The 24,301-nt window shown below is 48.4% G+C and overlaps 1 protein-coding gene across 1 annotated transcript in view; it reads left to right on the forward strand.

Moving 5' to 3' along the window:
- morn3 (MORN repeat containing 3) overlaps positions 1-24,301 on the forward strand; it is a gene marked incomplete at its 5' end in the record, with an annotated part of 36,344 nt that overhangs the window by 4,557 nt on the left and 7,486 nt on the right. Inside the window, one exon of the mRNA XM_084325171.1 lies at positions 15,645-15,804. Within this exon, the coding sequence (XP_084181297.1) occupies positions 15,645-15,804 (160 nt within the window). The remainder of the gene's footprint in view (positions 1-15,644; positions 15,805-24,301) is intronic.

A 24,301-nucleotide genomic window follows, 5' to 3' on the forward strand; every position in this document is an offset into this window, starting at 1 on the left:
GTTTCGACAGATACAGCCTATATATAGCCTGACATTAGTGCTAATGCAGGAATAACTTATGTTCTCCTAAACAAGTACAGTAACAGTAAAGTAAACATTTTCACTTCAGCCATCCAGTAGTTTCTGCCAGCCCTTCATTACAATGGCAATCACTCACTGTGCTCACTATGTTTGTAACTATATCTATGTATGTAAACTCACAATGTTTATTTAGCAATAAGTAGTTTTATCTTTAGTGTTATGGATTTCCCCATTCAAAACTACTGATCATTATATAGACTCTCTCTGGTTAAACTACCACAGTGGTCTGTCTGCTCATTCTATAGACCGTCTCTGGTTAAACAACCACAGTGATCTCTCTGCTCGTTATATAGACTGTCTCTGGATGCTGGCAGTTATCTGTACATGTGATGGAGGCGGGTACTGTGTGTTGAAAGCACAGTGCAGAGTTGCAATTCAACTGAATTTCCATTCCACCACTCAATGACTACAGGCCGGTTGCTCTGACGGCACAGGTCATGAAGGTCTTTGAGAGGCTGGTTCTGGAGCACCTAAAACCACAGGTGAGAGACTTTACGGACCCCCTGCAGTTTGCATATCAGCAGAACATCGGTGTGGAGGATGCCATAATCTATATGGTCCACAAGGCCTATCTACATCTGGAGAAGCCGGGCAGCTCAGTGAGGGTAACATTCTTTGACTTTTCTAGTGCCTTCAACACTATTCAGCCTCCACTACTGGCCGAGAAGCTGTCAGTGATGGGGGTGGAGGACGACTTGGTGGCCTGGATCCTCAACTACCTCACTGGCAGACCACAGTCTGTCAAACTGCAGGGGTGTCACTCGGACGTGCTGATCTGCAACACTGGCGCCCCCCAGGGAACTGTATTGGCACCCTTTTTATTCACCCTGTACACCTCAGACTTCCACTTCAGCTCCGGGAACTGCCATCTCCAAAAGTTTTCTGATGACTCCTCCATCGTTGGATACATCACCAACGACAACGAGGAGGACTACAGAGCTGTGGTGGAGAGCTTCACAGAGTGGAGCAATGAAAACCACCTACAGCTCAACATCAGCAAGACAAAGGAGATGGTGGTGGACCATCGGCGGAGCAGGAAGAAGCCCCCAACTCCCATCATCATCCAGGGGGTGGAGGTGGAAAGGGTGGAGAACTACAAATTCCTGGGTGTTATCATGAACAATAAACTGGACTGGACGGACAACACCGAGGCCCTCTACAGGAAGGGACAGAGCAGACTGTTCTTCCTGAGAGGGATCAGGTCTTTTAATGTCTGCAGCAAACTGCTGCAGATGTTCTACCAGTCTGTGGTTGCTGGTGCCCTCTTCTTCGCTGTGGTATGAATCAAGTTTCTTTAATATTTGTCATACAGAAGTACAGAATACTTTTATACAAAATGCTTCTTACTGTTACGCTCCAGAGACTGTGCAAGACAAGATAAGTATGAAATAAAATAACATAGTAAAATTAGAAGTAAAAAAATGAGGTCACAGTGTTCAGTTTAGACATATGTACAATGTTCGATGCAGAATAGACGTAGTTACCATACAATATACAATACTGTGCAGTGTACTAATATACAATACTATATAGTGCAAGGCAGAAATGGGACGAGGTGCAATTTAGGTACAATTCACAGTAGGTGTACGAGTTGTAGTGCAAATCCTTTATCAATAAATATAAAGTGTAAAGTGTGTTTGTGTGATCTAAAGTGTGGAGAGTGGGTGCTGCAGTGTGTTGTTTGTTTGAGTGAGTGTGTGCGTGTGGGTGTGTGTGCTGTGTGCATTTGATGGTTGTTGCATAGTGTTTATTGTTCGTTTAGCAGCCTGATGGCCTGGGGATAGAAGCTTCTTCTGAGTCTTTCTGTGCTCGCCTTAAGACTCCGGTATCGCTTGCCTGACCGCAGCAGTTCAAAGAGGCAGTTGTTCGGGTGGCTCGAGTCCTTAATAATTCTCTTAGCCTTCCCCTTGCACCGCTTGTTGTAAATGTTCTGGAGGGTGGGAAGCCCCCCTCCAATTGTGCGTTCGGCTGAACGTGTCACTCTTTGTAGTCTGCTACGGTCTTGTGCAGTGCTATTCCCAAACCAGGAGGTGATGTTGCCGGTCAGGATGCTCTCTATTGTACATGAGTAGAAGTTCCTAAGGATCTTCTGACTGACTTGGAACTTCCTTAGGCGCCTGAGGAAGTAGAGGCGTTGTCGTGCCTTCTTCACAACACTGTCAATGTGTGTGGTCCATGTCAAGTCCTCGGATATGTGGGCTCCGAGGTACTTGAAACTGTTCACTCTCTCAACCGGTGCCCCGTCGATGCTGAGGGGGCTGTAGTCCTTGACCCCCGACCTCCTGAAGTCCACAATCATCTCTTTTGTTTTGCTGACGTTCAGGGAGAGGCAGTTCTCCTGACACCACTGTGACAGGTTCTCTACCTCTTCCAGGTAGGCCCTTTCGTCGTTGGCAGAGATCAGGCCCACCACTACTGTGTCATCAGCAAACCACTACTGTGTCATCAGCAAATTTGATGATGGTGTTGTTGTTCCGCTGTGCTACGCAGTCATGTGTGTACAGGGAGTAGAGGAGGGGGCTCAGAACACAGCCCTGGGGGGCCCCTATGTTGAGCGTGATGGATGAGGAGGTGCAGTTGCCGGCTCTTACCACCTGGGGTCTGCCCGTCAGGAAGTCCAAGACCCACTGGCAGAGGTCATAGTTCAAGCCCAGGTCCCTGAGCTTGGCTGACTATGGTATTGAATGCTGAGCTGTAGTCGATGAACAGCATTCTCACATAGTTCCCCTGCCTCTAGGATGCTGGGGGGGCAACACCAACACAGACAAAATAAACAAACTGATCAAAAAAGCAAGCTCTGTGGTGGGAGTGGACCTGGACAGTCTGGAGGTGGTGGCAGAGGAGAGGACGAGGAGGAAGCTGTATGCTATCCTTGAGAACCCCTGCCACCCCCTCTATGATGAGCTGACCGCAATGCGGTCCACGTTTAGCCACAGACTTATCCCCCCCGACATACCACAAAGCGCTTTGGGCAGTCCTTTGTGCCGGTGGCAATCAGGCTCCACAACCAGGCAGGGCCAGGACGGGCCAACTGCCGTGGACTGGAGGAGCTGGGTTGTGGACTGTAACCAATTAATTTAATTATTTAACATCATGATTGGACTTGTTTCTTTTTCTTTTCACCACTTTTAGCTCTATTTTAGTCCTATTTTAGCTATTTTTATCCCTGTGTACTTGTCCATCTTGTTTTTAACACATACTAATACGTGTATGTTATGTATTAACTGTTTTTAAATAGCTGTTTTTAAATTGCTGTTGTGCTGTTATGCTGTAAAGGACATCTGAATCTCCCCTCGGGGATAAATAAAGGGTTTCAATTCAATTCAATAAAGAAACTCATTCACTACCAACCTCCAGCAGATTCATGGAAATCCCATAATATAGTATGAGAGAAAAATCAGAGGTCACAATATGTAACAGAGTTGGACAAAAATGTCTAAGGTTTCCCTCATTTACAGAAACAATAATATTACAAATATAGAACAGTGACACAAATAAAACAAGCAATATTCACAATAAAATGAGACACAAAAAGATAAATAAAGAATAAGTAAAAAAAAGTAAGCTAAAAACAGTTACAGGTAGACACGCAATGGTCAGAAATCATACACTTAAACTTTGCAGAGGAAGGAAGAACCTCCAACTTCAGAGAGTGGAGGAGGGCATTCCAAGAGTTAGAAGCATCAAAGGAAAAAGATGATTTCCTGAGATCAGAACATACTCTAGGGACCCTAAGAACCATCCAGTCATTAGATCAGAATATACTCTAGGGACCCTGAGAACCATCCAGTCATTAGATCAGAACATACTCTAGGGACCCTAAGAACCATCCAGTCATTAGATCAGAACATACTCTAGGGACCCTGAGAACCATCCAGTCATTAGATCAGAACATACTCTAGGGACCCTAAGAACCATCCAGTCATTAGATCAGAACATACTCTAGGGACCCTGAGAACCATCCAGTCATTAGATCAGAACATATAGGGACCCTAAGAACCATCCAGTCATTAGATCAGAACATATAGGGACCCTAAGAACCATCCAGTCATTAGATCAGAACATTTACATTTAGTAATTTAGTCATTTAGCTGATGCTTTTATCCAAAGCTAAAGTCTTTCTCTGGTCTGCATCCCCTTAACAATTGTGTGTATTGAGCCGTACTGTATTGTACCCATTCTGCAATCTGTTAATAAAATGTTCAATCAATCAATCAAAGCGACTTACAAGTTCTGTACAACAGGTCAGCAGGCAGGGCAGAACTCTTTCAGCTGAGTAACATTGTTCATCAAACAGTGTTGAGACTTGGCTGCTACAGTCTTGAATGCATATAGTAAAGACATATTAGTATAGTAGGTAGTAATATGGACAAGGAAGATTATTTAGTGGACAAGAACATGATAGTAAAAGACAGTACGAAAGTTTGTTTTTAATTATTTTAATAAAAGAAATTTAAGAAAATGTCCTTTCATTTCAGATATTGATTGAAGAACATACTTGAGGGACCCTAAGAACCATCCAGCCATTAGATTGAGTCGAATAGGTTCTAATATTCCATTATAACAGTGAAGAGATATAAAAAGGTTGCTTACCAATAAGGGCTTAAAAATACACAAATACCAGTTTCAACTTTCTGCAAGAGAAGGCCACCCCACCCTATCATACAGTGAGTATCATATCTGGTAATCACCAGTAATACATCTAAGAGCTGAGTCATATATAGAGTCCATAGGTTTAAGAGTTGATACCGCAGCAAGCTTATACATCATAGTCCAGAACTGATAATAACACTGATTCAGCAATTCTCTTCTGGAAATCTGGATATGTTTCTGTACAGAAAACCAACTTTCCATTATCCAAATATAACTTAAATGTACATTTCTCATCAAGCCACAGGCCAAGATATTTATACTCAGTGACTCTCTCAATACAAGAGCCACTTATGGTAGATATCTGCACATAATTATAATCAATTATCTCTGGCTCTAGAAAACAATATAAATTTAGTCTTACTAGAATTAAGAACTAATTTAAGATTAACAGGGGCCTTCTTCAAAGCATCAAAAGAAAGCGGCAATGTCTCGGTGGCCAGCTGTACAGAATCAGCTACAGTACAAAATTGTATCGTCAGCATGCGAATGGACATGACAAGTGTACAAAGAAGAAACAATACATTATTTCACGTTAACACATTGAGTGCCACGCCCCTTCCGGGAAGTGACCTGGCCTTGCCGTCCATTAACGTAAGGTTATGTATATAACCAAGTTCTGTGAATGCTAGTGACGCTCAGCGTCATATTGCATATATCTCGCTTCAGCGTATATACACTGAATAATTTCAAAATGTACCTTTACATACCAACATCCGTCTGACCACACCCCCATCTGCTGCCTATATAAGCAGGGGTGGGGCCACACACTCATCTCCTTCCCAAAAAATTTCACCACAATGAAAAATCAAGGGCCGCAGTGGCGCCTAGACGCTGAGCGTCACTAGCATTCACAGAACTTGGTTATATACATAACCTTACGTTCTGTTTCATGCTAGCTTCCGCTCAGCGTCATATTGCATAACAGGAGCTGAGCGGGAGCTAGAAGCTCGACAAATGTACCCTGCTGAGGCCCCCCACGACCATCAGACCGGAGAGGACCGAGCCCCCCGACCCTCCCTAATGGAGGGATACCCTCCCTATTGGAGGACGGGAGGGAGACGGATCCGACCGTGCGAAGAGAAACTCGAGCAACTCAACGCACAGGGTGAGCAGACCGTGGCTTGACCCCACGACTACGCACACGCACAACCCGCATGCCACCAGGGAACGAACGGACGGAACAAACCTCGTTACTACCCCCAAAATCACGGGGTCAAGAACAAACTCAACCCCGTGGCAAGGCCGTAGCAGCGGAGCGCGAAAAAGGGGGCCTGGAGAGGTCAATGACACCAAGCATCAAGACCTCACCAGGCGGTCACTTAGTGACACCGCCCCCCACATCGCCAGCGTATTCGGACAGGGCCCCTCCAAGAGCGGGTCATCCCCCCCACTAGTACACCGCCTGGCACACTGACCCTGCAACACAGGCAGTCAGCATGGCCGTAACTTGAAGCACTCAAAAGGCTAACCATAACGGAAGCAGGCAGCGCACCGGGGAGACGACCCCAGAGGGGTCGATCCCTTAAACCAGGCAGCAGGCTTTAGACCCGAGCCTGGAGCACTGCGGGCGAGACAGGCGCCAAAGGGGTCAACTGAAAACAGCACCCCGGCGGAAGGGGCGTATGCTGGCATTGTTGCGTACCATGACAAAGCCTCCACCAAAAACCCCCACCCAGAGGGGTCGAGGGGTTTCAGTTTTCAAAATGGGTTATTCCAGGCCTAGGGGTCGACAAAACATAACTTCGGACCGGGCCCGGCGGCTCGGGAAGCACACAGGGCTACCAGAGGAGGTCCAAAAGACCACCCCAACAGCCCCCTCTTCGCCATGCGTGAGAGAGGAGCGAAAAGAATGGAGAACCAGCCCCTTTATGATAGTGCCAGGTACAACCTGTACCCAACAAAGGGTCTCCATAACGCCCAACCCTGTGACACCCGGGCCGACCCGGCATTTTTTCCCCCGAAAAAAGCACAAGTCCCTCAGGGTACCAGAACAGCAGATCTGCGTCCCCGGTGGACAACGGGTTAACTGACCTGGACCAGCGTGACCAGAACCAGTCCTGTGCCCTAACCACGCCGACATCCCCACTCCAAGAGAGGGGGTAGGTACGCGTGTCGATCTAAAACATGAAAAGAGGGCGCCACCCAGACGGTCCCATTCGTACCGCGCTCAGTGGCCCACCCCAAGGGCGTGAGACCCCTCTACCTATGTTCTGATCTATTCCGTTAACATCCCCCAGATATGAATGAGAATTCGTCGAGACAAACCTAGTAAACTGGCGCTCGGAAGAGACAAACTCCATCCCAGTTGCCCTATAAAAACGCCGTTTTAATAACGAGCAACCAAGGCGTACTAGCCTCCTGCGTGATTCTTATCAGAAACACCCTGAGCCAGCACTATGTATGCGTCGAGACCCAAACACATCAATGGATAGTCTAACAAGACACCAGACATTGTTCCTCCAAGTCGCCTGGGAGAACGACAAGGAGCCGTCGTGCTTCATGTTCTTTCCTCTTTTTATTTAAAAAATAAAGAAACACAGACTGACATGCATCCCACGTGATGCAGCTGAGGGTAATTTTTTACATCCCGCCACCCTCGCCACAGGGAGGAGACGGGAATCCCCAGAGAAACTTCCCACGCGAGCTGTATAGATTGAAAAGAAATATTGCAACATTGAGCTATGTAATACTTGGGTTAGGGCTCCCCGAGGAGGAGGCACTGAACCAATACACACTCAATAATCGAATTGAATCGAATACACACACAATAGAGCAGAACTCCTTTTTGAAGTTCTACTCACCTTGACAATCTGAGGAGGAGGCTCTGAAACTCTGAGGAGGCTCCCTCACTGGGAAGGAGAGTCCGAACTCACAGAAGGCACTTCTCCCTGAGGAGGAGCTTCGTGAGGAGGAGCTCTGACAACTCCCTGATAACAGATCCATAACCTGGACCTGAACAACCCACGGAAGTCTTACCAATAGAGACGCGCTCAGTGACGTACTCTATGGCGGGGACATTTCTGCGGTGCACATGCCCAATATTTCAGGGCGTGGGACCAGGAAACTCCCCCCCCCCCCACCATGTAACATGCCGAACAGCAACGTGACAGGAACCCTGAAAGACAGGTGGTTTTAACCCCTGACCAATCAGAAAAGAGAAGGAAAGGTCTACCAGTTCACCCCTTTACGACCCCTCACCCCTGATACGATGTAATGACAAAGTAGAGCCATGACCCAGTCATAGCCTGCTACATGAAGCATTAACAGCTTCACATAGCTCATGTGCTAACCTGCTATCTGAGTTTTACCAAGGAAAAAACACAGAACAGAGAGGGCCCCTTTAAGAACCCCGGTCCAGACTTACACATGTGCTTCTGTGGACCAAACCTAACCCAGTTGTAAATCACAACGACACACACAACCCTTCATCACAACAAAAAATGGCAAAAGTACACTCTTACTACAGAGGAACGCCGTTTTTCATAACGAGAGAAGACACAAGTCCTCGATTATGTAATGGCCACAGACCTTGCTAAGCACACATGATAAGTGACCAAACAACCTTTTCTTTAGGAAAAAATTGTTTCTCAAGCGAAAGCACAACCCCAGCAACTTAAGCTGAGGGTTACATCGTATCCCCACAAACACAGTGACACAATATATTGTAAACAACATGTCTGAGAGGAGGGGGGGGAAGCCCCAGGGAAACCGGGGGGTCACCCCTCCTATCTTACCCTTGATACGACCAAGGTGAACAGGCACCCCTGTTAATATGTGAACATGCTGTTCATTGTCATCACAGGCTGAGAAAAAGATTCATTCCTCAATCACATGTCACTAAGCATAGCTTCATAGGTTATTACTAACCCTCTTAGTTGTGAGTTCACCCACGTTACAACGTTACATGAACACACATGTTCTCATCACAACCAACCAGTTTTACCACATGTAAAAAACAACGCCGATTCACTATGGAGATAGAAGCTATACCAGTGACAAGACAATTCACACACAACACGCGTCGTATCCTCAATGTATTGCAGCAACACATGTTTTGGAAACATCGTTATTACAAAACATTTAGAAGGGAAGAAAAGAAGAAGTGTTTAAAGTCCGGTCAGGACTCCTACCTTCACCCTGAGCGCAGGCCGAGAGAACTGCAACACTGGTTAACGGGACACCGAGTTGAACCCAGCATCTCCTGCGTTGGTGATGAGGGTATGTCCGCTACGCCACCCAGCCGCCGTTCTCCATGTTGACGAAGTCCTCGCTGGCACTGGCACCCGGGTGTAGGGTCGGCTAACATCCTCTGTCAAAGATGACGTCGTAGTCAGAGTGTTTAAGGCATGTTATAGTCACAGTAACGTTTCAACAGTGTAGCATTAAGCTAACAGCCGTCCGACTGATAGCAACAAGCTAATGTTTACTAGCCTAGTGAACACAACGAGCTAACAGCTGACTGGCTAACACAGTAGGCCACAAACTAGCATGCCAGCTAAGCAGCTATCACCTGAACTGTACACAACGACATAATAAGCCACACTTCAGACAGGCCGCCGCCTGAGTCCCTCCCCATCCTAAGAGGGAAGAGAAAAAGAAATGTCAACACAGTTTTCAACAGTGATTTACCAGACATACAGCGGAGCCGGCACAAATCCCATCTGGGCTGCAGCCGACTTGAGCATGGATCTTCCGATAACGAAGATCCATGCCCACATTTCCTCGTTAGGGTGTACTTCCACATTCATGTGAAAGATGGGGCCTGCACGGGACAGAGAAGCATCCGCTCGTCCAGAGAATCCCGGGTTTTAACCAGGTCTCGGTCGCGGCCCACTAGGTTGACCATCATGGGCGTCAGACCAAGATCCTCCGTCCGCCGCTTAAGAAGCCGAACAGAGGACCCCAGTCCGGGGTCGGCTTTCGTAAAATTGTCAGCTAACCCCCATAGCGTTTAACAGACAACTAGCGCTCGCAAGCAAAACAGTACTCACCCAACCCGGAAGCAACCCAGTTTCTCACAACAGCCGGTGCCTCCCACAGTCCAGCTGTATGACCGGAGGGTCAATACCCATCCAGCCGCAGCAAGGAGGACTGCAGTTGGGGAGTATATCAGCGGCGCGAGCCCCTAATACGAAAAAGCCGGTGGAGGTCAGAATGATCATCATCTTCCAGACACTCCAGTGACGAAGACAATATCGCCGTATTTTCTCGAAAATAGTGAGAGAGAAAATAAAGATATAATGTCAACGTATCTCCTTGTCTTCTGTTTTCCTTTCCTCGGACTAAATATTTTTCTCCACGTCAAGTGGGGTATATAACAGGCACTTCCTTGTGGTGAAATTTGAGAAGGAGATGAGTGTGTGGCCCCACCCCTGCTTATATAGGCAGCAGATGGGGGTGTGGTCAGACGGATGTTGGTATGTAAAGGTACATTTTGAAATTATTCAGTGTATATACGCTGAAGCGAGATATATGCAATATGACGCTGAGCGGAAGCTAGCATGAAACAGAACCTCATGTAAACGTAGTTGTAGTTTGTAGAGCTAAACGCCTAAACCTATATTATATAGTATAGCTATGGGTCTATTAACGCCGGCGAGTCTCATTGAGCTGCTTCTGGTCAACGTGCAAAAAACACATAATTTTTTCATCCGTACATTTCCGTTTTATACCGTTTTTATATGAACATAGTCCGGCCGCTTCTGAGCAATTGCAGGGAAAAGACACGAAAACAGCGTTTTTGTGTAATTCAATAAACACGTTGTAATTTTTCGCCTGATTATCGGATCTTCCTGAAATCAACGCTAGATCATCACTGTTATCCTTTGTCGTGCACGCATGCAATTTGGTTTAGACCGGCGCCCCCCCCCCCCGACCTCCTGCACCCAACGGCAAACAGCCACACACATAAAACACAGATAGCTTCAATAGCTGTAGAAATAAATATCAGATCAACGCAAGCTTTCATATATGGTGTCCTTACCTGGTCTCTGAAGTAATGCAAAAAAAAGAATCTAATAATCTCATCGCCATTCCAGTTATCCACAGCGATCCTGTCCCTGACGTTGTTGGGCATTGCACTTCAACGGGTGGGCGGGGTCAGTAGTCCAAACCATCCCTGTTACGAATGGCGCGTTTCGTTGGCATGGTGGAGTGTGGAACCCAATTGCAGCAGATAACGGAGAGATAATTAACAGGTGTTGTGACGATAACAAGGTTTACTCAAAACAGAAAACAAGGAAGGGGCACAAGTCTAACATAGTGGAAATAATAAAGACAACATAGACAACGAATATATCAAACATAAATGGCAGCAAATAATGTTAATCAGGTGAGTGAGCTGATGCCAGATCTGCCACATCTGGATCAGCCCACCGGTTAAGATAAGATAAGATAAGATATTCCTTTATTAATCCCCTTGGGGAAATTCGTGTTGGCAATGTTGTAGTGTGAAGTGGTGTATTGAAGGGGAGTTGTGAAGGTCCGAAACCTGGACCAGCCGAACCGGGAGGATTCAGATTCAGATTCAGATTTCTTTATTCGCCATTTTGTACAGGTACAAAATGTAACGTGATTTGACATTACAGTGCATGATTGATATTTTCACAAATAGGAACAACATGATAATAATAATGATAAATAAATAAGTAAGTGCAAAACAGGACAGAACAGTGAGACAACAATGAGACAGTAAAGTGCAGTGGTAGGGGACATGGAAAGGGGAGGGTTGCCGTCTGGTCCCGCAGGACCGGGGGAAGCGTTACAGTACCCTCCCCTCGATGGACGACTCCCAGGCGGCCGGCCAGGCCCCCCAGGAACGGGCAGGGTGGGAGGGTGGAACGCAGCGTCGGCGAAGAGGGGCTGGGGGAAGGGGGGTTGAGGAACGGGACTCGTGGGAACTGGGTCGGGGGGAGGGGGTCGACGAGGAGGGCTGGAGCTGGGGGAGGTGGAGGAGGAGGAGGTGGAGGAGCTGGAGGCCCCGGCGGGGAAGGACGGGGAGGATAGAGGCGATGGCTCAGGAGTGGGACCTGGGGCTGGGGTCTCCTCGGCGGCGAGACCCACCGCCGAACCCCGAACCGGAGGCTCCCCGATGGCAGGACCCGGTGCCGGACCCCCGACTGGGGTCCCTCCGACAGTGGGATCCGGCGTCGCTCTCCAGGCATGCCATGGTGAAGGCTCGTCTTCCGGAACCTCCCAGGGAGGAGGAGACCCCGACCAGGGCGGCAAGGAGGACCTGCGGTCCTGGGAACCCCGTCTCCCCCTGGGGCTGTGGCGCCCGGATGCGCGCCCCTTCCCGGACACTCCCCTGCGGACCAGGCGACTCCCCACCCAGGGATCCGGAACAGGAGCACCCAATGTCATCTGCGCCGCTGGGCCGGCCACTCCGTCCCACGGTGCCAGACCCCAAGCGGCCGCCCGGTCGGCACCCATGACCGTAGCCCCCAAAATGCTGAGCGCGTAGCTTGTCCCGTCTCCGTTCTTCTCTGCTGGGTTCCGAAATGGCTGGTTCATTATGTTACGAATGGCGCATTTCGTTGGCATGGTGGAGTGTGGAACCCAATTGCAGCAGATAACGGAGAGATAATTAACAGGAGACAGGAGACGGCGTTGTGACGATAACAAGGTTTACTCAAAACAGAAAACAAGGAAACACGACTGACCCACAGGTAACATGAAACAATGAACCAGCAAGTGTATGCTGGCCCAGAACACCTAAATACAAACACTAATTAGAGACAGAGGGTAATTACTAACAGGACACAGGTGTGGTAGACAGAACTAACAGAATACAGAGCACACATGGGAAGACAATAACAATTGTACAAACTGAGACATCTGAGACTAAAACACATTTACAAAACACAGACAGTAGGGACACAAGTCTAACACAGTGGAAATAATAAAGACAACATAGACAACGAATATATCAAACATAAATGGCAGCAAATAATGTTAATCAGGTGAGTGAGCTGATGCCAGATCTGCCACATCTGGATCAGCCCACCGGTTGGCAATGTTGTAGTGTGAAGTGGTGTATTGAAGGGGAGTTGTGAAGGTCCGAAACCTGGACGGAGGATTGCCATCTGGTCCCGCAGGACCGGGGGAAGCGTTACACATCCCTACAAGCGTGTGATTTGCCGGAATGTTTAGGACCCGCCCCCACGCCGCAGCTCGGTAGAGAAAATAAACAAACCCGTTTCTAACGGGGTGCAATAATGCCGGAACGCGTTAGAGGGCGGTATAAGACCGTCTGCCAGTAGGGTGCTCTTGTAGGTATTACCCAAAACCTACACACAGTAATTTAGATATGGCAGAATGACTAAACAGGAACAAATTTACCAGGGTTTCCAAAACCTTTGCTAGGCAAGGTAACCTGGAGATAGGATAATAATTATCTAAATTGTCCCTATCACCTCCGTGTGAAAAGGGCTGAATGGAGACATGTGAAGTGAGGCCCACAGGGGAACAAACAATCAGAATCAACATCAGCAGGACCGGGACCATTATAATTCATATTGAATAAATGTCCAGCCCCTGGAAAATGCCTATTAAAGGTGAGGCCAATTTAATTCTGATTCAGAGATCACACAACATTAATAATTTATCAACATTAATATGTGTGGACAAAGAATTTGACGATTTGTTATTATTGAGATTCACTGCACTCCAAAACGTAGCCAGATTAGAATATGAGCTAGTAACTAGCACTAGCTCTAGGTAATAATCAGCTTTAACTTCTCTTACTTCTTTCTGCTGCAGTACAGTAAAGAGGAACACCACCCAAATTAATAGAAGTACTTTATTGATCCAGAGGGAAATTCAGCACAACAGATCGCTCACAACGAACATTCAGGTAGTCTAATAATTCCAATTTGTTATATTTACATTCAATATTTGTGAACATGAGCTACATGAGCTACACGAGAGGACTGTCATCAGGTATAAAGTCTGGAGCTGCTCCAATAACAATGAATGGGACACCCAAGTGCTCTAGTTTTTGGATTAGGGAGGGAGTTGTGTGTGTTCACTAATACTTTGGACTGTCTCAGACCATAGGAATAACATGTATGGATTCTTTTTTTTTTTAATCCACTTTTTCTCCCATTTTTCTATATTTTCTCCCATCCCAATTTCGTATCATCCAATTCAACCCTCCCCTGTCACGAACGCTGTTTCTTGCCTCCCACAAGCCGGCTGCAATGTGGACTAAGTCATACATAGCACAAGTCCCCTCCGGTACTTGAGGTAACAGCAGTCGCATCTTTTCACCTGCGCAGCTCGATCTCTCAGTGTCGAGGAGTAACGCGTGGGAGGCTCACGCTGCCCCCGACACTTCCTGATTCTACTGCGCAGGCGCACCAACCGACTTGTAGGAGTCGCTTGTTCACAACGTTCGATCCCCACCCTTCAGTTTTCCCTCCCCGTAATACGGCCAATGTGTATTACTGCGGACGACCAGCTAAACTGAAAACAATGTGGAGAGCTGGATTCGAACACGCGAATCCTAGCGTCTCCACACTGGTGGCGAGTGCCTTGCCCACTACACCACCTAGCCGCCCACATGTATGGATTCTTAAATTAAGAAAGGCACTTCTCAGAAGTAATTATCAAAAAATTTCACAATCCCACAGTCCTTTTTTTAATTAATTTTTTTTTGGCATTTTACAGCTTTATTTCGGATAGGACAGGCAGAGAGGAAAGTTGGGAGAAGATATGGGGAGGACATGCAGCATAGATCCCTGGGCTGGATTCGAACCCCCGGACGCTGCGATTACACTGCGAGCGCAGCTACGTGGTGCGCCACCCCCTCAGAGTCCTTTTTTCAACCATTAACTCTTTCACCTCCCCTTCACCCGCCCCCTGCCCTGATGCTTCCCCCTCTAAATGTGAAGAATTCCTAAACTTCTTCATCAGGAACGTGGAAACCATCACAGCAGCCATCTTTAAGTCCTGACTAAAAACTCACTTTTACTCCCTAGCCTTCAATAAACCCTGATTTTCCCACACCCTAACTCACACACTCCCATGCAATTTTATCTTGCCCCTTCCCCCTTTTATCTGTTCTTGTGTTCTTCTGTCCCCTGTGTGCTATATTGTACTTTGTGCTACTCTATCCATGTGTTGGCTTACTGTTGTCTTATTACGTTACCATTGACTGAAGGAGTGCTCGTTGTCTTGTACTGTCTATCTGTATGTCGTGTGTGTCATATAAATTATGTTATGATGAATTGAAAATGGGGGACCCTGATGTAAACAAGATGAAAGTCTTTCTCTGGTCTGCATCCCCTTAACAATTGTATGTATTGAGCTGTACTGTACCCATTCTGCAATCTGTTAATAAAGTTTTCAATCAATCAATCAATCAATTGTCAATGTAACATAATGAGGAGACGGTAGCCAAAGTAACCAACACAAGATATTTAATTTATATTTACCATGGCTCGTAAAAAAAGAGTAACATAAAGTAACGACAAACAAAACACAGAACTGTACAAACAGGATCAGCATCTCACACAGGGGAGAACAGAACAGTTATACACGAGGGGATGACAAGACAAGACACACCTGGGTTGATTGCAAATGGATACACCTGGGAGGGAAACGATAAGGACTACAAGACCAGGACAGGGAACTACAACTAGACATAATACATCACACACTGGGAACACCTGATCAGGGTACAAACACACCCCACACGTAACATTCTGATTCTACTGTCTTGTCCTGCTGTGCCTTTTTGTAATATTGTATAATGCATTTTTATGCTTTGACTGTACAGCACTTGGCTCTTGAGTTTTTAAACATGCTTTATAAATAAATTACTTGACTTGACTTAAATTGGGGTTAGTTCCCTTTTAAATCATTGTGTTGTTATAAAGAAATTGTGCATTCTGTCCAACCGTCCTCAGGGGAATGGAACCTGCTTCTACAGCAGCTGTGAGGTATACGACGGGGAGTGGAGCGAGGGTCAGAGGAGCGGCTCGGGGAGGATGTACTACAGTAATGGAGACTTCTATGAGGGAGAATGGCTGAAGGATAAACACCATGGACATGGCCTATTACGATTGGGTGAGAAAAGTAAATATATTACACATTATATAAGATAAGCACCATTGACATGGCATGTTACAATTGGGTGAGAAAAGTTAATATATTACACATTGTATAACTATAAGATAAGCACCACGGACAAGGCATGTTACAACTGGGTGAGAACAGTTACTAACTTATGTTAGTTGTTAGTTAATAGTTAATATTAGTTAATATAGTTATATTACACACAATATAGAATAAGCACCACAGACAGGGCATGTTGCTACTGGGTGTTACGAATGGTGGGGTAGTGAGGGAAGGCGATAAGAACTCAGTTTGCGGACAGGAATGGAGGAGGCAGAGACGGCAGGGTAACGTGTATATATATAGACTTTACTTAGACGACGACATGTTACAAAAAGAAAACATAAATGGCACAGCCGAGCTGGCTCTAATACAAAAACGAAACTGAAGACACGAGAAAACAAAGATGAACAAAAACGGAATACTAATCTACTTACAACTCTCAAGACAAACACAGCAAGGCAAGGGAGAAGACAGGAGACATGACGAGCAGGGGAACACAGAGGTACTGGAGGAAATGATGCCACGACAAGGAGAGAGAGAAACACACTAATATACACAGACTAACGATGATGAGCCACACCTGGCACAGCCAGGCAAAAACAAAGAACACAAAATCAGACCACAAAAGGAATAATCAAACCTGGACACAAAAGGCAATAAGACACACAACAACCAGACAGGGAGACGACATCAAACAAAGGCATGGATGGCCCAAGATAACAAATAAGTGGAAATTAACTCTATTATATTTAACCAGACCAAAAGTCGCCTGCACCATCTGGCTCATCTGGCCATTAGAGGGAGGTAGGAGACCAGGTAGGAGACCACTGTCAGGAGGTAGGGAATGTCCAATGTCTTTATCATAACAGGCCCACCAAGGGCTGGGCCTGGGGTTGTTACAACTGGGTAAGAAGAACAGTTATTAACTATATATTAGTTGTTAGTTAATATATTAGTTAAGAGTTCATATTAGTTAATATAGTTATATTACACATTATATAGAATAAGCACCACAGACAAGGCATGTTGCTACTGTGTAAGAACAGTTACTAACTATATATTAGTTTAGTTTTAGTTTTAGTTTAAACTTTATTTGAACAGGGACAGCACACATTAATGAACATAAATGTAAATGTGTGAGACAGTGTTAGCCAAAGCTAATTTTCGACTGTTGTCCCTGGGCCTGGTGTTAAAAAGCAGCTAAAAAAGAAAGCATAACATATATGGTGTAACTGAGGGGTACAATTCCCTGACTGTATTACTAGATATGATACTTACTACCACTACCTTTGTACTTAATATTCGGCCACCCAGTACACGGCATAAATATATTATGATGAACACTGTCACGTAGATGAAACGGATCCAACACAAATGTACGAATTAGAAATAGGTCTTTATTTCTACACAGCGATGGTGTGTAGAGCAAGCACTTAATCAAATCAATCACATTTATGAATGGAATTAGTATGCACTTTTATGGCAAGAGTATTCGTCGGTATATCAATAGAGAATGTCCAATCTCTGAAGGCGCAGGTGGTACATATACGACCTGGAATAGTTTAAGGAATAACAGCAATGATACTTTAATGATTATATACTGGACACACTAGGGGGGGTTAATCCGGTCGCTTGTAAGCCGACAGGAGTAGGAAGGGGGGGGGGGTAGAATCCGGCTGCCTCATCCGGCCAAGGGTATCCCAGGTGAACCCACTGTAGTGCCGTTCAATGCGCCGGCGATCCTTGGACCACAGATGAAAGCAGGTGGACTCTTTGTGGGCCGGCTCTCTCCGGTCCACGGGGGAGAGACGTGAAGCGACCTCGTCTTGCAGAGCGTCTCCTCACCTTGCGTCCTCTCCAGGGGGGGGGTTCCAACACACGGCAGTGTCGGGGGTCTTTATCCATGGAATAATCAACGTATACAAAGCATAATCCGTGCCGGGGAAGGCGGGCTGTCGTCGGTAGAATAATCCGGTATACAGGTCCACTCGCTCGTCGGCTCTGGGGCTCCTCGGGTGCAGCTTCACGTGGGGTCAACCACCCTGGATAAGCAGCCAATTCTCTGCCCGAAACGATGGGGTACTGACTACGGTAGTATTCTCACCGCACGAAGCACTATATATTAACAGACTATTATTAGCTTAATAGACTACGTCCAACTCGACGATATAGTGCCAAATATGACTATTCAAATATTAATATACACGATGTCTCAATACCGATGGTAGGCGAACTTGGCCTTACTCCCACACGTGGCGTCGCGGGGAGGCTTTACGTCTGTGACTCTATTGGAGGGTAAGAAACTGGACTGAAAAGAAAGTCCTACTTTAGTAGCGCAGTATATATACGCACTATGAACAAATAGTCCCATTAGTGGTGCGGTAGTCAGATTCCTACGCGGAACTAGGACTTGTTCGTACATGTGGAGCGGTACGTTTGAACTGGGTCTGAGGGGTATGGCAGCCTGGCACCAAGGTCTCGACCAATAGTAGAATGGAGACTATTATGGGATGTTCAGTAGGCTAGAATGGATATTCAATGCATATTGTACAAGGAATATACAAGGGATATCAGGGAATATTAGAGAATATACAAATACAATTAAATATATATATATAAATAAATATATATATTCGGTTTAATCTGGCCCTTCACAACAGCCACCCCCTGATTGGTCCCAGACCTAATCAGTTAAACAGAGACAGATTAATCGCGTTGTCTATTTACACATAAGGGTTTGCTGTAGGGGTCAGTCAACTTCACAAAGTCATAGGGTTATAGGGTCATGGTCATCATCGATTGTGTCTGGGAGTCGAGGCAGTTCTATGAGCCTCGCCACGGGACGGGTGTAAGTGCGACCCTGGACGAGCACTTCAGCTGCTCGGACCTTGCCGTCGGCACCGGTGATCACTTTGCTTACGCGGCCGGCCGGCCACATAGCTCTGGGCAGTGATTGATCAATAATCATGACGACTGTTCCTTCTGTCAAATTGTCTCTCTCCTTTACCCACTTCTGGCGGGTCTGTAGAGACGGTAGGTAGTGCAGTAGGAAACTGCTCCAAAACTTGTCGGCTAATACTTGGCTGTACCTCCACATTCGTCGGCCGTTCGCTTCTTCAGGCCGGTACATTGTCTGGGGTAATGCAGGATCTAGCCGCCCCATCAGGAGTGTGTTGGGGGTAACTGGGTCGATATCCGCCACATCACTGGAGACATATCCGAGGGGCTTCGAGTTAAGTACTCCCTCAATCTCCGTGAGGACTGTCATTAGGACTTCTTCCGCCACAGTCTGGGCCCCAAGTACTGCGTACAGGGCTGTCTTTATGGAGCGCACTTCTCGTTCCCAAGTGCCACCGAAGTGGGGTGCGTTTGGGGGGTTGAATTGGAAATCAACCTGTGCTGGAGCGAGGTGGGTCTTAAGTTCTGGGCCCATAGCTTGGAAGCTCTCTCTCAGCTCTCTTTCGCCGCCTTTGAAGTTTGTCCCATGATCGGACAATAGGGTAGACGTTCTTCCTTTCCGTGATGTGAATCTACGGAAGGCCATAAGGAATGAGTCTGTGCTCATGGTCGGGAGAAGCTCGATGTGTATCGCTCTGGTGGTCATGCATTTGAATACAATACCCCACCGCTTCTCGGTTCCTCTTCCTTTCTTTATGTGCAGCGGGCCAAAGCAGTCCATACCCGTTGAGTGGAATGGCTTGTCACCGATTCGGAGGCGACCTGGAGGAAGGTCAGCCATCCTTGGTATGTTGGGCTGCGCGCGCCACTTGCGGCAGTCTAGACATGTTCGCTGGAAGCGTCGTACCGCCTCTCTTCCTTGTAGGATCCAGTAACGACGTCTGATTTCCGCGAAGACTCTTTCTGCTCCTGCGTGATGTACATCCTCATCGTATTTCTTTATAATCAGCTCTGTGACCTTGTGTCGGCTGTTCAATACGATCGGGTATTTAATGTCATCCGGTAGATTGGGGGCTCTGCGTAGGCGACCACCCACTCTGATGAGGGTATGAGCGTCGCTCTCGGGGGCCAGATGAATTAATCTGCTGTCGGATGGGACGGGCTTTCCTCCCTGTAGACAGGCCAATTCATCGGGGAACGAGTCTCTCTGGGCTCGCTGCAGTAGAAGCAATTCTGCTTCCTCGTAGTTAGCTGCTGACATATCAGCGGGGGACTTGCACTCCGGGTGGTACCGCAGGAATGTTCTTTGTTGTGCACTCTCTATGGACGTGCAATCGTCTATGTTAGGGTCGGTGGAGGCTACGGTGCTCAATCCACAGAACACAGACTTCTTATTTTCCACCTCCTCTGGACTTGCTTCCCTCGGGATAGGCATGGGCCACTGTCCTTCCGGGAGTCTTAGGAATGCGGGGCCGTCACTGTAGACATTGCGACGGGTGAGGTCATCCAGGGGCATCCCCCGGGTGATGACGTCAGCTGGGTTCTGTTTTGTATCAACGTAGCGCCACTCTGTTTCTCCGGTTAACTCTTCGGTTAAGTCTTGAATCTCGGTGACTCTGACTCCCACGAAGACTTTGTACTTGCATGAGTCCGATTTGATCCAGGCGAGTACCGTCGTGGAATCTGACCACAGGATTGTTCTAGACACCGGTATGGTGAGCTCACGTTGGATGAGCGTGGCTAGGTGCGCTCCGGCTAGGGCTGCGCAGAGCTCTAGACGTGGGATAGATTGTTGCTTGCGTGGGGCTATTCTCGAGCGGGCGAGGACAAATGCTGTGTAGATCTCTCCCCCCTTCTCTTGGGCCCGCAAGTAGGCTACTGATCCGTATGCGACCTCTGAGGCGTCACTGAAGACGTGTAAGTCCATTTTACATGTCTCTGGCCTCACCGTGGGTGGGAAGTAGCTTCGGCGCATATTAACGCCTGGGAGTGAGTGGAGCTCCATCTCCCACTCTCTCCAGGTGGATGCAAGGTGTGCGGGAATGGGGTCGTCCCAGCCCTGGTCCTTGTCCCACAATGCTCGTACAACCATCCTTGCCCTGGTGGTGTACGGTAGAATACATCCTAGCGGGTCATATTGTCGGGCGAGTGTTGTGTACACACTCCGTCTGGTGGTCGGCGCCGCCGCCGGCCTTCCCTGCTCCGTAGTCAGGGGCTTGTGTCTGTAGTGAAGCGAATCTGTTTTGAATCGCCACACCAATCCCAGGGTCATCTCCTGGGCTTCTCCCGGGATTGTAGCCATCCAGGTCTCGCTGCTGGCTGCCTTGTCCTCGGAGGAGAGGCTGCGCAGTACTTGCGGATCGCTGCTGGCCCACTGCCTGAGATCAAAGCCGCCTTTGATCAATGAGGCGCGGAGTTTAATCAGGAGAGCCTCGGCTTCTTCCTGGGTTGAAAGGCTTTGTAGACAGTTGTCTACGTAGAAGCTGTTCTTTACGCTGTGTCGGACCTCTTCGTCCGCTGCTGGGTCCTCTGCTACATGTTTCTGTAGTGCAAATGTAGCACAGCAGGGGCTGCACGTCGTTCCGAAGGGGAGGACTTCCCATTGGTAGATGGCTGGGTGCTCATCTCCTGGCTTCTCTCTCCATAGGAACCGTAACAGGGGCTTGTCCGCCTCTACTAGTCTCACCTGCAGGAACATTCCTTTAATGTCCCCGCTGATGGCCACCTTTTCCTGGCGGAAGCGGAGTAGAACGCCGAGTAGGGAGGGGCCGAGTGTGGGACCGGGCAGTAACTCTTTATTCAGATTTTGGGATCCGATCTGGTAGCTGCAGTTAAATACTATGCGGTCTTTACCGTTGTGATGGACCTTGTGGTGAGGCACGTACCACGATTCAGTGGTCTGGTCAGCCTCTTTAATGTCCATCTTTGTGACGTGTCCCGCTGTGATGAGCTTCTCAATCTCAGCGCGGTATACACTCTCTTGGGCGGGGTTCTTGGCTAAGCGCCGCTCCGTGTTCAGCAGGTACCGTTCTGTGGCGTCTGTCTTGGCGTGGAAAGTAGGCATTCCTTCTCGCCGCAGGAGTGGCGTGGCGTATCTCAACACGCCGTTGGCCGGGACTCTCTTGGTCCCTGTCTCGAGGAGGTGAATGGCGTAAATGTCATCTTTAGAGCGAATGTCTTTCTTTCCGTTCTTAAAGGGCATTTGTTCCAAGGTCCATAGCCGCTCTACGTGTTGCAGGAGTGCGGTTTCTCCCTCTGTGACTCGGGAGTGGAGACATCTAGTGGCTGTACTTCGGTTGAGAGATTTGGCGAGCGGGCCTTGGAGAGTCCATCCCAAACGGGTCTCGACTGCTGCAGGACAGCCTCGGGGTCCGGTATGAACCCGGTCTATCGGGACAATGAGGTCTGCATGGTCGGAGCCTATCAACAGGGTCGGCATAGCATTGTCTATGAGCGGGATCGGTAACTTGCGCAGATGTGCATATTTCTCCATCAGCTTGGCGACGGGGTATGTGTACCGCGACAGTCCTATTTCTTGGCTGGTGAAAGCGTCTGTAATCTGGTACCGTCGCTCAGGCTGGCCGCTTGCTGCGATAGAGAATGAGACATTCTCGCCCTTTATCGTCTTCAAATCTCGTCTTATTGTCCGAATTGTCATTTGGGTTTCGCTTCCCCGCAGCCCTAGCTGGGCCGCAGCGGAGGCGAGCAGAAGGGTCTTCTCGGACCCGTCATCGAGGACGGCGTAAGTGTCCAGGACTTTATTCTGGTAGCTTAGTGTCACACGCACTACTTTTAGGAGTACTCGGGCTCCACTGCTGCTGGCGGGATCGATGTACATGACGCTCGCTTTGCTGCTGGATGGTGCGGGTGGAGGGCGCCGTCTGTTACTGTCGTGAAGTATGTCCAGATGGGCTCCATCGCACTTGGTGCACCTTTTCTTTAAGCGGCATTCGGCTGCCATGTGTGAGCGCGCACAGCGAAAACAGCGCTTGTTGGACTTTATCCATTGACTTGCTTCCTCCGCGTTCAGCTTGGGGAAGGAGTCACATTGCGCTAGCCAGTGTTCTTTCTCACAGTAGGGGCACACTATCTTCCACTTCTCCGTTCTGGAGGGGGTACTGTGGCTCCTGCTGCTCGGTACTGACTCCGATTGGTGCATCACAGTCACCGATCTTCTTCCATCATTTAGTCATCTGGTTCCTTCTCTGGAGCCAGGGGTGCTCCGTCCGAATGTATCTAGCCGTAGGCTGCTGACTTCTCTCGCCAGGAAGTCTGCTAGATCGAGGAGGTTCGGTTCGGGGCCATTCGGGTCTCGGTGGTCCCTCTGTCGCCTAAAACGCTCCTGTCGAGCGGGCGGCAGCTTCTCCAAGATCCTTTCCACATTTGAGTTGGCGTAAAGTTCATGCCTCCCCTTCTCTCTCTGCGCTCCCAACATCCCTACCAGGGACTGCACTCTGATGGACAGGTCGTCCAGTGCTCGATTGTCTATTGCTGGGGGTAAGCGGTCGATGTGTCGGATCTCCTGGATCACGTAATCCCATATGCGCCCATACCTCTGGTCCAATGCTACCAGCGCTGCTGTGTATGGGGTGGTGGAAGTCGCGTAGGCGAGCGCTATATTATGTGCGCGGGGCACCTTTAAGTGCTTCAGTAGGATGGCGTATTTATGGCGTTCATCCAATACATCCACCAACATGGTCTCCAGACACATGCGGAGTTCCGTATACTGGGCCCGGTTCTCTTGGGTGAAGTCGGGTACCATAGGCGTGCCAATGTATGACGCTGACTGTGGATACATCGGCGAGCGTTGGGGGAGAGGCCTCCTAGGCGAGTCTCCTCCCGCTCCTTGGTATGGGCTGGTACCGGCAGTGTACCATGGCCCGCTTGTCCAGGTGCTGTTCCTCGGTGCGGGTCGTGCTCACCCGTGTATAGAGTCGGGGGTCTGTAGCGCAGCTCCGCGGGAGTATAGCCTGGGCTGTACCGGACCTCCTGGTCCGGTAGAGTACTGTGCTGTCGTCGGGCGTGGTTCTCCTCCTCTTCCTCTTCGTCTTCAGTTAGGTCATCCAGTGCTTGTAGTCTCTGGTTTAGCCTCTCCACAGGATATGCTGCTCCTTCCCGGTTGCTAGGTCTCGCTTGGACCGGTGGGGGGAGGTGGTCTGTGGGGGGTATAGACCTCGTCTGTTGGTCAAGTTCAGGGTTGTTTACTCGGCTAGGGGATGCCGCCCTGGAGGTGTGTCTAGACGAGTTCCTGGAGCCTCTGGCGGAGGGAGAGGGTGTTGTCCGTCTGATCAGCTGTTCTATTAGTTGCGCTTGCTGTCTGTCGCGCTCTGCGTCCCGTAGAGCACCAGCAGCTGCTCGCTGGCTGTCTGCTCGGTCTCGGGCCACATTCTCTTCTCTCTGAATGCGTCTTAGTTCTAGACGTATATGCTCTTCTTCGCTCCGCTGCTGGATCTGCAGTCGGTCGCGTTCAGCAGCGGCGTTCAGGCTGATGAGGAAGGCCTGCTGTAGGGTCCTCTCTGCCTCGCTGGGAGAAGGCGGTTGTATAGGG

The sequence above is a fragment of the Notolepis coatsorum genome (assembly GCF_963971535.1).
Source record: "Notolepis coatsorum genome assembly, chromosome: 11".
Taxonomy (NCBI): Eukaryota; Metazoa; Chordata; class Actinopteri; order Aulopiformes; family Paralepididae; genus Notolepis; species Notolepis coatsorum.